At 45.3% G+C, this 17,263-nt stretch overlaps 1 protein-coding gene across 9 annotated transcripts in view; it reads right to left on the bottom strand.

The window, feature by feature from the left end:
- LOC140460781 (amine sulfotransferase-like) overlaps positions 1-17,263 on the bottom strand; it is a 54,895-nt gene that overhangs the window by 27,039 nt on the left and 10,593 nt on the right. For 2 of the 9 annotated variants that reach the window (XM_072555479.1, XM_072555481.1), the window contains one exon: positions 13,537-13,581. The exons of 6 other annotated variants lie outside the window; for them this stretch is intronic. Coding sequence is in view for 1 of the 3 variants with exons in the window: in XM_072555481.1 (XP_072411582.1) it covers positions 13,537-13,555 (19 nt within the window). In the remaining 2 variants the exon portion in view is untranslated. Of the gene's footprint in view, positions 1-13,536; positions 13,582-13,835; positions 13,929-17,263 lie in introns of those variants that run through there. One more of the 9 variants, XM_072555475.1, reaches the window with a different exon arrangement.

The raw sequence follows: 17,263 nt of genomic DNA, 5'->3' as shown, positions 1-17,263 counted from the left end.
CTTATGATCTAATAAGCCAGCTTTCACTCTAGGATCAGATGTATACAATATTACTGTCAGATGAGATGATAACAGATGTTACCTGTTTTTAGCATTCTGTTTAATTGTCACCATCTTTATTTGATTTGCCATTGTGGAATCCATTGGGATATCATAGACGAAAATTTGAACCATACCAACACTGAGTGAGAGGAGTGATTTTGTCAGACTTTACAGGGAGAAAACAGTGAAAAGTCTTTTCTGTCACCATGTTCCATCACCATTTTTGAATAATTTCAAAAAAATAGAAAGCCAGCCAAAAGATGTCTGTGCTGCCATTCCTCCAATGCCTCAACATCACCTTTAGCTGATCCAACCAACATTGAAGTCAGTCTTCAGGCACCATCTACCACTGGACTGATTCTCCATGGTTACTGCCTCACCACCATGTGCACCAAAATCCACAACAGAGTCATATCGCTCACCACTGAGCCTACCTTGATGTTGGTGTGATGCCCTTTCACACCACTGCTGGATTCACCTAAAGTTACCAATCCTCATTTGCCATCTTTTGCCACTGGGCCAACTTGCTAACATTGCCAGCTACTACATTGATGGAGGCAATTCGGATGGTAGGTCCTGAGCTCACCCTGGAAAAATAGGGGCTCACTTGAGTTGGTGCTGACCTCTCTCCACTGTGGGCAGCACAGGCTCATTCTCTCCTTCCCCCACGGCAATGCCATGTAAACTCAGGACAACAGGTAAGGAAAAAAGAAAAACACAAGAGGAAAAAAGTGGTTAGAGCAAATGAGCTGCAGCTCCAGAGGTCTACTCCACTTCCATCTTTATGTTGTTGATAGGTAGCGACTCAGTATTTAATTATAAATGATAAACTCCTGACTACTCAAAGCCTTCTATCATCCACAAGGACATCACTGCAGAAATGTCAGGTTAGTGTCCTGTACATGACCATCTTCAGCTACTTAATCAAATACCTCCATCAGAAGGTAAGATGTAGCATATTCATTGATCATTTCAGAATGTTCAGCATGATTCAGCAGCCCACATCCATTTGTAAAATGATCTGAACATCCATGCATGAGCATAGAAGTGACAGTCAGTGACCATCTTTTCAAGAAGACAACTACATACCTTTTATGTTCAACTGCATTATTAAAATCAATAAATTCTTCACTTGCAACATTCTGGGGCCTACCATTTACCAGAAAATGGAACTGGACCTCAAAGTGCATGAAGATTTGTAGCTCAGGTGCTCATTGTGGTGGTCTGTTCGCCAAGCTGGGAATTTGTGTTGCAGACGTTTCGTCCCCTGTCTAGGTGACATCCTCAGTGCTTGGGAACCTCCTGTGAAGCGCTTCTGTGAGCTTTCCTCCGGCATTTGTAGTGGTTTGAATCTGCCGCTTCCGGTTGTCAGTTCCAGCTGTCTGTTGCAGTGGCCGGTATATTGGGTCCGGGTCGATGTGCTTATTGATTGGATGAGTGATCCACTCATCCACAGATCCAATCAATAAGCACATCGACCCGGACCCAATATACCGGTCACTGCAACAGACAGCTGGAACTGACAACCGGAAGCGGCAGATTCAAACCACTACAAATGCCGGAGGAAAGCTCACAGAAGCGCTTCACAGGAGGCTCCCAAGCACTGAGGATGTCACCTAGACAGGGGACAAAACGTCTGCAACACAAATTCCCAGCTCGATGAACAGAACCGGACCGGTCATACATACTGAGCTCATTGTGTTTTTGGTTAAGTGTCAGCTTTATTGATTTTCTGGAGGGTTGCTGATGCAAAGCTTATCAAGATCCTTTGTGGCATCTGACCAAATTCACTCATTATCTAGCTACCCTGCCCCAATGGTGCTCCTTTCAAGGTCCATCTTACCACACCTTGTTCCCATGACTCAAAAGTCACTGAATGTTTGCCAAAAGACCAATATCTCTGGTGCCAGTGCCATCTTTAAAAGACTATTGAGTACCAGGACAAGCATGGCAGTCTGACATCATCTCACCAGCAATGCAATGGCACAGTAACCAAGCCACAGACATCTGATACTACCTCACACATGCAACCCCATTCTCTCACCTAGTCACTGTTTCTGTTCTTAGCTACATTCTAATAAAGGTATCTAAGTTAGCTGGGGACTGACTAGGGAAAATTCTCATACAGGCAAGCAACCAGACATTTACAAAGATTAGCTGAAAACAAACGAGACAAAAGAGATAAGGCAGTTTACCTACAATGCAAATCAAATGCTGACATCATGACCAATAACTATTAGTTGGTTCACGACTGAGACATCCTGTACAAGTCATGCCCTAGAAGCAGCCAACAGCATAGACATTTAAAGCAGCTGCAATGATCACTCCTGCAGGTCTCAGGTACTGATCCGATATAGCTGCATTAGACAGAGTCTGCATTGATATTGCACCTCATTCATTCCTAGGAGACTGGGGGCTTCCTGTCCCCTGTATCTGCCTTTACCTTCTCAGAAGGTCAGCCTGCTGTGACCAATATTCCTGCAGTGGCAAGGCACTGGGGCCTGATGGAAATAATCAATGTTGGAACCATAGGAGCAAAAGCGATTCTGAGCTATGATTGGTCAATGGTGGTAAGATTAGATTACATTGCAGTGTGGAAACAGGCCCTTAGGCCCAACAAGTCCACACCGACCCTCCGAAGCGCAGCCCACCCATACCCCTTACCTAACACTACGGGCAATTTAGCATGGCCAATTCACCCGACCTGCACATCGTTGGACTGTGGGAGGAAACTGGAGCACCCAGAGGAAACCCACGCAGACACGGGGAGAACGTGCAAACTCCACAGTCAGTCGCCTGAGATGGCAATTGAACCCGGGTCTCTGGCGCTGTGAGGCAGTAGTGCTAACCACTGTGCTGCCCACAAAAAAAATCCTGCAGATGAGAGTTGCACACTTTAAAATCAAAAATCGATATGCTGCAGCATAAGGAGGGTCATGTCTCCATCATTTAATCAAATCAGTTTCAGCCTCAGCACCACTGAGTAAAAACAATGACTGCAGATGCTGAAAACCAAATACTGGATTAGTGGTGCTGGAAGAGCACAGCAGTTCAGGCAGCATCCAACAAGCAGCGAAATCGACGTTTCGGGCAAAAGCCCTTCATCAGGAATAAAGGCAGTGAGCCTGAAGCGTGGAGAGATAAGCTAGAGGAGGGTGGGGGTGGGGAGAGAGTAGCATAGAGTACAATGGGTGAGTGGGGGAGGAGAAGGTGATAGGTCAAGGAGGAGAGGGTGGAGTGGATTGGTGTAAAAGAAGATAGGCAGGTAGGACAAGTCAAGGGGACAGTTACTGAGCTGGAAGTTTGAAATTAGGGTGAGGAGGGGGAAGGGGAAATGAGGAAACTGTTGAAGTCCACATTGATGCCCTGGGGTTGAAGTGTTCCGAGGCGGAAGATGAGGCGTTCTTTCTTTAGGTGTTTGGTGGTGAGGGAGCGGCGGTGAAGGAGGCCCAGGACCTCCATGTCCTCGGCAGAGTGGGAGGGGGAGTTGAAATGTTGGGCCACGGGGCGGTTTGGTTGATTGGTGCGGGTGTCTCGGAGATGTTCCCTAAAGCGCTCTGCTAGGAGGCGCCCAGTCTCCCCAATGTAGAGGAGACCACAGCGGGAGCAACGGATACAATAAATGATATTGGTGGATGTGCAGGTGAAACTTTGATGGATGTGGAAGGCTCCTTTAGGGCCTTGGATAGAGGTGAGGGAGGAGGTGTGGGCACAGGTTTTACAGTTCCTGCGCTGGCAGGGGAAAGTGCCAGAATGGGAGGGTGGGTCGTAGGGGCGTGTGGACCTGACCAGGTAGTCACGGAGGGAACGGTCTTTGCGGAAGGCGGAAAGGGGTGGAGAGGGAAATATATCCCTAGTGGTGGGGTCTTTTTGGAGGTGGTGGAAATGTCGGTGGATGATTTGGTTGATGCGAAGGTTTGTAGGGTGGAAGGTGAGCACCAGGGGCGTTCTGTCCTTGTTACGGTTGGAGGGGTGGGGTCTGAGGGCGGAGGTGCGGGATGTGGACGAGATGCGTTGGAGGGCATCTTTAACCACGTGGGAAGGGAAATTGCGGTCTCTAAAGAAGGAGGCCATCTGGTGTGTTCTGTGGTGGAACTGGTCCTCCTGGGAGCAGATACGGCGGAGGCGGAGATATTGGGAATACGAGATGGCATTTTTGCAAGAGATCGGCTGGGAAGAGGTGTAATCCAGGTAGCTATGGGAGTCAGTGGGTTTGTAAAAAAATGACAGTGTCAAGTCGGTCGTCACTAATGGAGATGGAGAGGTCCAGGAAGGGGAGCGAGGTGTCAGAGATAGTTAGGTAAATTTAAGGTCAGGGTGGAATGTATTGGTGAAGTCGATGAATTGCTCAACCTCCTCGCGGGAGCACGAGGTGGCACCAATGCAGTCATCAATGTAGCGGAGGAAGAGGTGGGGAGTGGTGCCGGTGTAATTACGGAAGATCAACTGTTCTACATGGCCAACAAAGAGACAGGCATAGCTGGGGCCCATACGTGTGCCCATGGCTACGCCTTTGGTCTGGAGGAAGTGGGAGGATTCAAAGGAGAAATTGTTAAGGGGGAGGACCAGTTCAGCCAAACGAATGAGAGTGTCAGTGGAAGGGTACTGTTGGGGACGTCTGGAGAGGAAAAAAAAACGGAGGGCTTGGAGGCCCTGGTCATGGCGAATGGAGGTGTAGAGGGATTGGATATCCATGGTGAAGATAAGGCGTTGGGGGCCGGGGAAACGGAAATCTTGGAGGAGGTGGAGGGCGTGGGTGGTGTCTCGAACGTATGTGGGGAGTTCCTGGACTAGGGGGGGGATAGGACAGTGTCAAGGTAGGTAGAGATGAGTTCAGTGGGGCAGGAGCATGCTGAGACAATGGGTCGGCCAGGGTGGTCAGGCTTGTGGATCTTGGGAAGGAGGTAGAACCGGGCAGTGCGGGGTTCCCGGACTATGAGGTTGGAAGCTGTGGGTGGGAGATCTCCTGAGGTGATGAGGTTCTGTATGGTCTGGGAGATGATGGTTTGGTGATGGGGGGTGGGGTCATGGTCGAGGGAGCAGTAGGAAGAGGTGTCCTCGAGTTGGCATTTGGCTTCAGCGGTGTAGAGGTCAGTGCGCCAGACTACTGTGGGCGGCACGGTGGCACAGTGGTTAGCACTGCTGCCTCACAGCGCCTGAGACCCGGGTTCAATTCCCGCCTCAGGCGACTGACTGTGTGGAGTTTGCACGTTCTCCCCGTGTCTGCGTGGGTTTCCTCCGGGTGCTCCGGTTTCCTCCCACAGTCCAAAGATGTGCAGGCCAGGTGAATTGGCCATGCTAAATTGCCCATAGTGTTAGGTAAGGGGTAAATGTAAATGTAGATGTAGGGGTATGGGTGGGTTACGCTTCGGCGGGGCGGTGTGGACTTGTTGGGCCGAAGGGCCTGTTTCCACACTGTAAGTAATCTAATCTAATCTAATCTAACTACTACTGCGCCCCCTTTATCCGCTGGCTTGATGGTGAGGTTGGGATTGGAGGGCTGCGCGTTGTGAGGGTGAGAGGTTGGAGTGGGGGAGGGGGGAATGACAGGTTGAGGCGGTTAATGTCCCGGCGGCAGTTGGAAATGAAGAGGTCAAGGGCAGGTAATAGGCCAGTGCGGGGTGTCCAGGTGGATGCAGTGTGTTGGAGGTGGGCGAAGGGGTCCTCGGAAGGTGGGCGGGAGTCCTGATTGTGAAAGTAAGCTCGGAAGCGGAGGCGACGGAAGAATTGTTCGACGTCACGGCGTGTATTCAATTCATTGATGCGTGGATGGAGGGGGATGAAGGTGAGTCCTTTGCTGAGGACTGATCGTTCGTCCTCAGTGAGTGGGAGGTCTGGAGGGATGTTGAAAACTCGGCAGGGCCGGGAGCTGGGATCTGGTGCGGGTGTGGAGCTGGGAGTGGGGTCGGAGCCAGTGCCTGGAGTGGGTGTGATGGTGGGGGGAATGGGGGTGGAGGCATGAGCTGGGGTAATGTTGCCCTCGGGGTTCTGGGTGGTGGGTATAGTGACAGTGGGGTCTGTGGGGGACGTGTCAGCAGAATGCAGGTGAGTGGCACTGGTGGAGGCGGAAGTGGTGGTGATCATGGCAGTAGGGGTGGCGGGAGTCACTGAGCGTGTGGCGTCAGCGATGATGTGAGGGCCGGAAGTGGCTGTGGGAGTGGTCATGATGTGGGCTGAAGTGACATCATCACTCAGCGTGGGGGTGGTAGTTGCGTCAGCCACATGGCTAATGGCGTTTGAGGCCAGGGGAATCTTCTGGAATGTTTGAGGAGCGCTGGTTATGGAGGTGGGTGGATAAAAGTTTGTTGTACTTAGTTTTTGATGTTTGAGATGGAATTGAAATACTGTTTGTTGAGTGTATGAATTCTCCTGAGGATGTAGTACAGTGTGGGTCCTTTGCAATTCTGAGAGAGTGTGGCCCTCAGCTGAGGCAGGGCTGACTGGAGAGAGGTTAGGTGACGGCGCATTGCTGCGAGCGTGGAGCGGAGGATCCTGAGGGAGAACTGTTGCTGGTGTTTTTGAATCTGTAGTCTGTACTGTTTGTCCTGTTCGGATCCAAACTCTGCTGGTTTAAAGGTGGTCTGGAGTCCATGTGGGATGAGTTGTTTACGGAGGCATGCACTGAGGAAGCAAATGTGGCTGTGGTACCGAGTTTGTTTCACAACATGGTTGAAGAGCTTCAGAGCAGAGGAAATTACCTGGGAGTTGCAGTGGGAGAGGGACTCCCTGAGATTCTTGTAGAGAGAGGAGGAAAACTTCTTCAAGGCAGGCATCCTTGCAAGAGGTTTCGCAGTAGGGTTAAAATCAACAAGGTAAAAACAATGACTGCAGATGCTGAAAACCAAATACTGGATTAGTGGTGCTGGAAGAGCACAGCAGTTCAGGCAGCATCCAACGAGCAGCGAAATCGACGTTTCAGGCAAAAGCCCTTCATCAGGAATAAAGGCAGTGAGCCTGAAGCATGGAGATATAAGCTAGAGGAGTGACCACTAAATTACATCAAAAAAGCAGTGTCTGCTGTATTCTGGACCCTTTTTGATTCAAAACTCGTGCTCAATTTTTTGTATTTAATAGTTCACTGTTATATACATGGCAAATGAGAAGTCAATTATTTCAGACTCCCACAGAACCCTTGGAATTGTCAAAAATTATGGGTCATTTTTGGCTAGCGCAGCACTCTATATACAGCTAACTGATTCAACATTGACTACTCAATGTTCAATTTTAAGAATTAAAAGTATGGAAAAAAGTCTCCTTGACCAGCATTTAAACTCTAAACATGTCTACTCTGCATGCATTACAAATGCAAGAAAGAGGAATTGAAAATGGAATGTAGCTGCAGTTTGCAATTACCTGCTCTATGTATTTTCCCCATATATGGTCCTGGCATCAAGCATCTTGAGCTTTTGCCCCAAGTGACATTGACTTCACCCACCCAGGATACTGTCACAGCCATTTTCCAGATGCCATATGGCATCTGGAGGACACCAAACAGTGGCAGGGAATGTGGCAGACACCATCAGCACTAATCTCTGCCTTGTCACCAGGTAGACCCCAGAACCTCCTTGTCCCATTTTACCTCATTACCCATCTCCTCACCACATTGAACTCTGCCTCCAACTGTCCTCCCTACTGTTGACAGTCAGAGTCCCTTAAAAACAGAACTTTACTAGCATTTACTGCTTAGGATGAGATTTCATTTAACAACTATTACAGCAGTAATTGGCTTTCCAGAATTCTAGCATATGAAAACAAATGGAAGATTTAAGAAGAATAGAGGTCATAATGCTTATTGAACTAGTGTCAACAATTTATCTGGTGCCAAATGTACCCTGGTAACAGCAAATGTTTTCAAGAAGAAGAAGGTTATGTTCTTAGAAAGAATGAAAACTAACCTTCAAAATAGAGGTGGGCAAGGGGACATTGATCAGCATGTGTGGTTGGCTAAAAGGATCCAGACAATTGATTGGACACAAAGTAATCCAGCCTGGAAACATGATTTAACAACAAGTGCTCAGGGGTAAGGAGGAGTTCTTAGCAGGCAGATATTCTCAGCTGATATGTAGTAAATGGAGCAGAAGAGGAGGATGACCCAGGGAAGAGTTCCCTAATACCTAGGTTGGACATCAGGATGCTGCCCCCTCCACTTTATCCAAATCAATATATTCCACACCACCAGCCTGTTTGGCCTCTGGGATTAGTGAATTATCCCCAGTTGTCACAGTTGTGTATTGTTTAGAAAAAGTCTAAGGTTCCATTTCAAAAAAGGGCTGCTTTTTAAACAAATTCATCGAGCTAGAAGAACATTACTTACAAATCAACTTCCTATGTTAGTTAACTGCAATTGCAAACTCTCAAATCACTGTCTCCTGAACCCCAATATTATACCTATGTGATGCACGTGTAATCCTTTACACTTACCTTACAGGACCATTGTAGTAGTCACCTACCCCTCCCCCTCCCCTGGGGCCTACCATGTGTCCTAATGAGATTTCTCAACATATTTGTCTCCTCCTTAATATGCTCCACTTACCACCCTCTAGTTTGGACTTGCCCAATCTTTTTTTGGCAGTGACATCTCCTTTAACCCTGTAGCAACCAGCCCTCACCCCAACCAGCACTTGGGTCATCCTGAACAATTGATGCACAAGTCTCCAGCTCCTGTTTTCAGCCCTAGCATTGTGTTCAGCCCAGGCCTGACTATGACAGATGCACCAGGAAAAGGTTAACTGGACAGCTGTCCATGTAGCTCCTGCTTGAGAAGGTCCTATGTGGCTGGCCATTGTCTATTTCCTGGACTATAGCTGGTCATATCCCCTGACAGTGACTGGCCAAAGTTGATGGCTGACAATGGACAAGGCCCTGGATTGTGTGCCTGTGATTGAGGTACTGTCACGCCTGACTGAGAATTCCCAACCTCAGTCCACTGACTGGACTAAGGACTAACCACCACCCAATACGGTGATTTGGATGAACGAACATGCAGTATGTCTGCTGCCTAGGCAGCTAGCTCATGCTATGTGTTGGATTGACATTTTGCTGTTTCATACAAGATGTTCGCGCAGCACTTGACAGATCCTTATGGACAAAGATCTTGTCTGTGTGTCTGCACAAAAAGACCACATCAATCTAGAAGTACAGAGCCTTATGCTTACCAATTTGTAAGGATACTGTGGACATGCAGGCAAGTGCTAAGTGATTGAGGGCAATCTGTTCCAATCCATGAACAGAGTGCCGGCCTGTATGGTCAGTGTTCTCACAACAGCTTTTGAACATTTGTTGCTGATATGCCCTGCAATGCAGCTCTATATCTGCTAAATGGTTCAGTGAGGTGCCATAAGGACACTAAGGGACTGCCAAATATCAGATGGGCAAGGTGTGTGGGGTTGGTGACAATGGGTGCTGGTCCAAGATATTTAGCCACAGAGGTTCTTCACTGTTAATGCTGAGTGCAGTCACCAAGTACCCATTGATTTCGAAGACAAGAATTCCCACAATCCAGTTTCTGGGTGATGGCGATAGTACAGAAGGCAGCATATCCATGAGGCGAGAGGAGCAGTAAACAAGGTTCTTAACCAGCAATAATCCCTATTAGCAAGCAACCTGCCCCTCCCAAGAATCTCACCTCAACACGTGGAACCTGCTTAAAAAGGACGTAGGAAGGTGCTCCCAATGTAGGGATAGGGTACACTTCAATTCTTGTGGGATTCTGCCACATTTCTTGCCATAACCTTCATCTTTCAGGCCCCTGAAAGATTTTGCCCATTGTGAATATAAAAGCAGGTCAGAGTATAGGAATCTGATGATTAATTCCCCAACCATCTCCCAGTATCTGCCCACCAACTTCAAGTTGGAGTGTGTGATGGGATAAGTTCCCTGCTTGGAGTATATGCCAGCAACTCAAGAAAGCTCAGCATAATCCAGAGTGCAGCAAACTTGATTGACCACCCAATCCAGCCGCAATTTAATGTCAGCAGCGTATACCATCTAGTTGGCTTGCTGAAGGTATCTACAAGGCTAGAGAGAGTTCTTTCCAAATCAATAAGCTCTACTACTGTGAAGGACAAGGCACTATGTTTGGAGTACCAACACAAGTTCTCCAAGTCATGTTAGCAAGACTTGGAAATATGTCATTCTGTCACTTTTGCTTGCTCCCAATTCCAGAACTTCCTTCTCAGCAGCACGGTGTTGTGCCAAACAGTTCAGCAGTTCGAGAAGCACCTCCTCACTTTTCACCAGGGCAACTAGGGATGGGAAATAAGTGCATGTGTTGCCCACATCCCATGAACAAGGTGCAAATTAAGTTTTTTTAGTAATTAATTCAAGTTAGGAAATTGCTGGGAACAATTTTCCAAGAATGATGATTGACATAAGGAACTTGATCTAGTAATGTTCTAAAAACCTATATTGTTGTTATGGTTAAATTGTAAACTTTTACAATGTATACTCAGATAAAATCTTTTAACGTTTAGAATGATGGATTATGTTTAAAACAGCAGTAGAGATTTTGAAGGTTAACTTTAAAGTCTGTTCAGAGCAAACCATATTTTTTCAATGAAAGCAGTTAGAAACCTCCTCCAGAATCGTCATCTGGGGAAGAGGAGAACAAATATAGATTATAGTCACATTGTTTCACAAGTCATAGTCCTGGTGAAATATTCCACTTCAGCTTTTACATTTTAACAGAGTAAGAAAGATTTTACATTTAGCAGATTTCACCAATGGTCAGTATATTCTGAACAGTGTAGAGATTAAATTTAATTAACTTTTTCAGGCAAACTAAAAAAATAAGCATCCATCAAAACAGTCAACAAGGCAACAGTAGTTTATTAAACTTGCTACTATTTTGGCAACCCAGTATTGCTTATCCTGGTATCTTGCCCAGATTCATTGGGGTTACCTTTGGTTTTTACGATGTGCTACAGAACATTCACACCACTTAGCACACAGTTAATAATCTTGCACAACAACAAGACAAGAATATCAGTATTTGCTGAGTAATCAGAGTTACCATTTTAGGTCAATGACCTTTCATCAGGAATAGGAGAAGTTGAAAATGTAACCCAGTCAAGTAGGTGAACTGGAGTTGATGGGGAAAAAGAAACAAACTAGACTTTGCACTAAGAGTGGAGACAGAGATTAAATGAGGAAACAGAATTATCTGGCAGAGTCAAAAGGAGTGGTAATAGAGAAGAGTAAAACTACAACAGACAGGTGTGAATGGCAGCACAAGCAATTGCTGGCTAAAGGCCAGAAAATGCAAACAAAGGACAAAACCCCTGACATTGAGAAAATGAAACAAAAAAATTGTATGGAACTATGGCCTGAAATTGTGCAATGGAAATGTTGTATTGCTCAGCAGTAATTGCTGCTGGGGCAAGGGTCAAATGCAGACTGTAAAGAATCAAATCAAAAAAAGGGCAGGCCTGTTTTTGAAAGTCATATTGAGATTTACTGGAAGACTGAATGGGGGCAGAAGGAGGGATTAGAGAATCATTTTCTTCCCCTAGAAACTGTTCTCCAGGAGATTGCATCAATGAGTGACGATTATAATACATTGAATTAAAAGAGTAAACCAATTGTTATTTCGCATGGAAAGTATTTTGGTTCTTAGAATCCGAAAAGTGATGAATTAAAGAGCAAGTGCTGCAACTCACTTACATGGAAAGGATATTTAGGGGTAATTGAGAGAAGGAATCATATTCAACCCTTTCACCCAATTCTAGTATTCTCCCTCCATTTGGCCTCTTGCATACATTTGAGCTATAACACCCTAACGCCTTAAGATGTCCTAGACCCAACCATCTTCAGCTGCTTGAATAATGATTTTCCCTACATCACAAAAAAGGTTGTAAGTGAGAATGTGCAATAATTGTACAAACATTCAGCACCATTCATGACTTCAGATCCTGAAGCAGTCTACGCTTAAATGCAACACAATCTGGACAATATGCAGGCTTGGGCTGACAAATGGCAAGTAAGGTTCACACCAAGCTATGACTATTACCAATAAGAGACAATCTAACTGTAGTAACTGTAACAAGGTCAGCTAAGTGCACCACAGAATTCCCTAATTGGACCAGACTGAGGAGCCCTGGCTGGCAGATAAGAAAGGAGTGTCGGTCATCTGGTTCATTAAGATATAGCTCTGAGGGATCTTGGTCAGTGTCAAAAGACTCTCCACATGTAAATAAAGGGTGATGTGGTGGCAGGATACTGGTCTCTGGAGTTATTTCACTAATGACTGCCCCTTGACATTCAATGGTGTAAACTTAATTCCCAACTCAATCCTGGGGGTTACCATTGACCAGAAACGCAAATGGATTGGTCATAAATATTATGGACCAGACCAAACCCCCTCAAAATATATTAAGATTGCAAAGATGCTACATTTTCTTATTAGAAAGATATGTAAGGTGTGCTGTTCCTGATACAATTAGACTGGTCAAACACTGACTTTAAGCAAAACACTTTTTACACTACAGACAAGATAAAAATAAAAAATATTTGGCTTGACTGTGACTCTATTGGAATAGAGCCAGTCTTACAGCTCAAAAAAAAACAGACCTTTCAGTTCAACTAGTCTGTGCCGACCAGATATATTAAACTGATCTGGTCCCACTTGCCAGCATTTGGCCCATATCCCACAGGTGGCACGGTGACAGTGGTTACCACTGCTGCCTCACAGCACCAGAGACCCAGGTTCAATTCCTGCCTCAGGCACATTCTCCCAGTGTCTGCGTGGGTTTCCTCCCAGTCCAAAAGTGTGCAGGTTAGGTGAATTGGCCATGCTAAATTGCCTGTAGTGTTAGGTAAAGGGGTCAATGTAGGGGAATGGGTTGCTCTTTGGAGGGTCGATGTGGACTTGTTGGGCCGAAGGGCCTGTTTCCACACTAAACAATCTAACCCTTTCACCACTCCCTCTCACCTTAAAAACTTATGCCCTCCAGTTTTGGGCTCAACTACCCTGCTAAAAAGACCTTGTCTATTTATCCTATCCATGCCCCTCATGATTTTATAAACCTCTATAATAAATGTAACCTCTCAGCCTCTGACACTCCAGGAAACAGCCCCAACCTACTCAGCCTCTTTTCTAGCGCAAACCCTCCAAGCATGGCAACCTTTGCGGAACCTTTACAAGTTTCACAACATATTTCCTATTCTAAAATATTATTGAAAATAAGTCTCTCTGGGGATTGACAGTGCAAAACTGGAGACAAAATGTTTTACCTTCTATAGTTCAAGAAGTTCACCTGAGTTGGCAAGTAAAATTCTATTTTGCTGCTTATTACTATAAATACTTTCAATTGACAGATTTACTCGTGTTGTTCAGCCCATAAAAATATGGGCAATTCACTTCCTAGTATATTAAATCAAATGAGGATATTGGGCTTTCTTAATCTTCTCATATTTTCACTAATTGAATATCACAGAACAGATTGATTCTTGCAACATTCTCTCCAATAAAGCAAAAACAGAACTTCACAAAAGTACCTGTGAGAGCAGGTCCCATTATGACTCAATTGAAGTACTTTACCTCTGAAAGAACGAAAGTATACTAGTTTGAAAAGTCACATTCCAACATAATGAGACAAGCTTAAGGCCATATTATAAGTGTCTAATATACAATGGATCCTATAGTTATTGACTCATTCCAGAAATGCAATGGACTTTAAATAAAGCATGCGTAACCCACAGCTAAGTAACAGATATTTACACTACTACGAAAAATAACTCCAATATAGTATCATCACTAACACCATTGGAAAATCCAGTAAAATATATAGTCTCACATGCAATTCTCACAGGAGGAAGAGAACCCCAGCTTTTAGCTCTAACAGAGAGGATAGGAGCTTCCTCATCCAGCTTCAAGTCCCCTGCAACTGCTGAAACTAAACATTCAGGTTGAGAGAGCTTGACCCCACCCATTCAGACTGCTTCTATTCTTGCACCTTTTGAAAAAGATCCAAAGGTGTCACAAGCTGGCTATTTTACTGGCTGAGAGAGATGTCAAGCAGTCTGCTCAAAACCAACCATTCTTCACCCAAAAAAAGACAAAATGCACCTCTTAAAGCCATTGTATTATCCCAATAAACAGTAGCTACAGGGGGCAGATCAGAGGCTAGTAATACTGCTGCAAGTACCTTGCCTCCTAAATGCCCACAAGGCACAAGTCATTAGTGTGATAGAAACTTCCTACTTGCCTGGATGGATGAAGGCCCAGCAACACTCAACATCCAGGACAAAGCAACTCACTTGATTGACACTATCTGCAAGGATCCACTCCTCCACCACTGACACTATCCAGGCAGTGACATCCATGTCCCACAGAGGAATTAGATAAAAGAAAAATGAACAATGTCATACTGTCAGTTGTGCATTTCTCCACAATCTTCATTCAGTCCAGACTCTGAACTTTCTATACTTAGTTTGCCCATGTCCCCAGCTACTATCACCAAAGAGCCATTGTCAGACTATAGAAGCTTCGAGAAGTACAACACGGAAACAAACCGTTCAATACAACTCAACCATGCTGACCAGATATCCTAATCTAATCTAGTCCCATTTACCAGCACTTGGCCCATATCCCTCTAAACCCTACCTATTCATATACCCATCCAGATGCCTTTTAAATGCTGCAACTGTACCAGCCTCCAACACTTCCTCTGGCAGCTCATTCCATACATGCACCACCCTTTGCAGGAAAAGTTGTCCTGCATCTTTTCCCTCTCACTCTGAACCTATGCCCTCTAGCTCTGGACTCCCTCACTCCTGGGAATAGACCTTGTCTATTTAGCCAATCCATGCCGCTCATGATTTTATAAACCCGAGGTCACCTCTCAGCCTCTGATGCTCCAGGGAAAACAGCCCCAGCCCATTCAGCCTCTCCCTATAGCTCAAATCCTCCAACCCTGGCAACATCTCTAAATCTTTTCTGAATCCTTTCAAATGTCACAACATACTTCTGATAGGAAGGAGACCAGAATTGCATACAATATTCCAAAAGTAGCCTAACCAATGTCCTGTACAGCTGCAACATGCCCTCCCAACTCCTGTACTCAATGCCCTGATCAATAAAGGAAAGCACATCAAACACCTTCACTATCCTATCTACCTGCAACTCCACTATCAAGGAGCTATGAACCTGCACTCCAAGGTCTTTGTTCAGCTACACTCCCTAGAACCTTACCATTGAGTGTACAAGTCCTGCTAAGATTTGCTTTCCCAAAATGCAGCACCTCACATTTATCTAAATTAAACTCCATCTGCCACTCCTCAGCCATTGGCCCATCTGAGCAAGATCCCATTTTACTCTGAGGTAACCTTCTTCACTGTTCACTACATCTCCAATTTTGGAGTCATCTGCAAACTTACTAACTAACCTCCTATGTTCACATCCAAATCATTTATATAAAATTACTAAGAGCAGTGGACTCAGCATCGAACCTTGTGGCACTCCACTGGTCACAGACTTCCAGTCTGAAAAGCAAGCCTCCACCCTATGAGCCAGTTATGTTTCCAAACAGCTACTTCTCCCTGTATTTTAGGAGATCTAACCAGTCTCCCAATCCTGTCCCTCAGGATTCCCTCCAACATCTTGCCCACAACTGATGTCAGGCTCATCAGTCTATTGTTCCCTGGCTTATTTAAAAAAAAAACCTTTCTTAAACAGTGGCAGCACATTAGCCAACCTCCTGTCTTCTGGCACCTCACCTGTGACTACCGATGATACAAATATCTCACTAACGGGCCCAATCAATTCCCTTGCTTCCCACAGAATTCTAGGGTACACTTGGTCAGGTCCTGGGGATTTAGCCACTTTTCAAGACATCCAGCACTTCCTCCTCTAATGTGGAGATGTTTCCAGATGTCACCATCTATTTCCCCACATTCTACATCTTCCGTGTCCTTCACCACAGTAAACACTGATGCAAAGTACTCGTTTAGTATCTCTCCATCTCCTGTGGCTCCACACATAGGTTGCCTTGCTGATCTTTGATTCTCTCCTTAGTTACCCTTTTGTCCTTCAAGTATTTTATTAAAACCCTTTAGACTCTCCTTAACCCTATTTGCCAAAGCTATCTTTTGCCCAGAGACTAAATGGGTGCTTCAAAGTAATTAGCCCACAACACTGGGCATGTCCTCAACTATAGCTCATTGTTTAGGATCTCTAACAGATTTACTGCCACTATCATTATTCCTGTCAGGACCAGATTCATCTAGTGGGGTGGATTACCAGGTTGTTTTCCTCCATAGGATCGTTTCTTGCACAACAACCACAGCAGCATCACTACCTCTGGTTCAAAACATCTAGGTTCAAGTCCACTTGCCACAGAGTGGAGTCATAATGTTTCCAAACTGGTTTATTTTTAAAGACTTGGCACAAGTTACATTAGTATGATTGATATTCTTACATAACTATGAGGGGAACTTCAATGTTCAGCCTTCATTTACAAGATCCAGAGCTACTCCACCTCCCTTCACATTGGACAGCACTTAATGTACTCCTCAGTATCAACCATTCCAAACCTTTGCAGTGCAGGAAATGTTGGATGACTGACGAAATTGAAGTTGGTCAAAAAATAGTATGTCATGGATGGAGAGAATCCCTAGAAGACTATAAAAGGCAGTAGGGGTATACTTAAGAGGGAAATCTGGAGACAGAAAAAAAAAGGGATATGAGATAGCTTTGGCAAATTGGGTTAAGGAGAATCCAAAGACCTTCTATAAACAGAGGCCAGACGAGTAACAAGGGAGAGAATAGGACCCTTAAGGAACAGCAGCAAGGCTGTCTATGTGTGGAACAGCAGGAGATGGGAAAGATACCAAACAAGTACTTTGCATCAGTGTTCACTGTGGAGAAGGATAGGGAAGATAGAGGAAGTAGGGAAATAAACAATGACATCTTGAAAACTATCCATATTACAGAGGAGATGTTAGAAGTCTTAAAAATGCATAAAGGTGCATAAATCCCCAGGATCTATTTAAAATGTACCCTAGAACCCAGTGGGAAGCTCAGGAAGTGATTGCTGGGCCTCTTGCTGAGATACTTAGATCATCAATAGTCACAGGTGAGATGCTGGAAGTCTGAGGTTGGCTAATGTGGTGCCACTATTTAAGAAAGGTGGCAAGGAAAAGCCAGGGAGCTATATACCAGTGAGCCTGATATCAGTGGTGGGCAAGTTGTTGGAGGGATTCCTGAGGGACAGGAATTACATGT

The sequence above is a fragment of the Chiloscyllium punctatum genome, chromosome 3 (genome assembly GCF_047496795.1).
Source record: "Chiloscyllium punctatum isolate Juve2018m chromosome 3, sChiPun1.3, whole genome shotgun sequence".
Lineage (NCBI taxonomy): Eukaryota > Metazoa > Chordata > Chondrichthyes > Orectolobiformes > Hemiscylliidae > Chiloscyllium > Chiloscyllium punctatum.
Note: the sequence above shows the minus strand (reverse complement) of the source record. Positions and strands in the feature narration are given on the sequence as shown.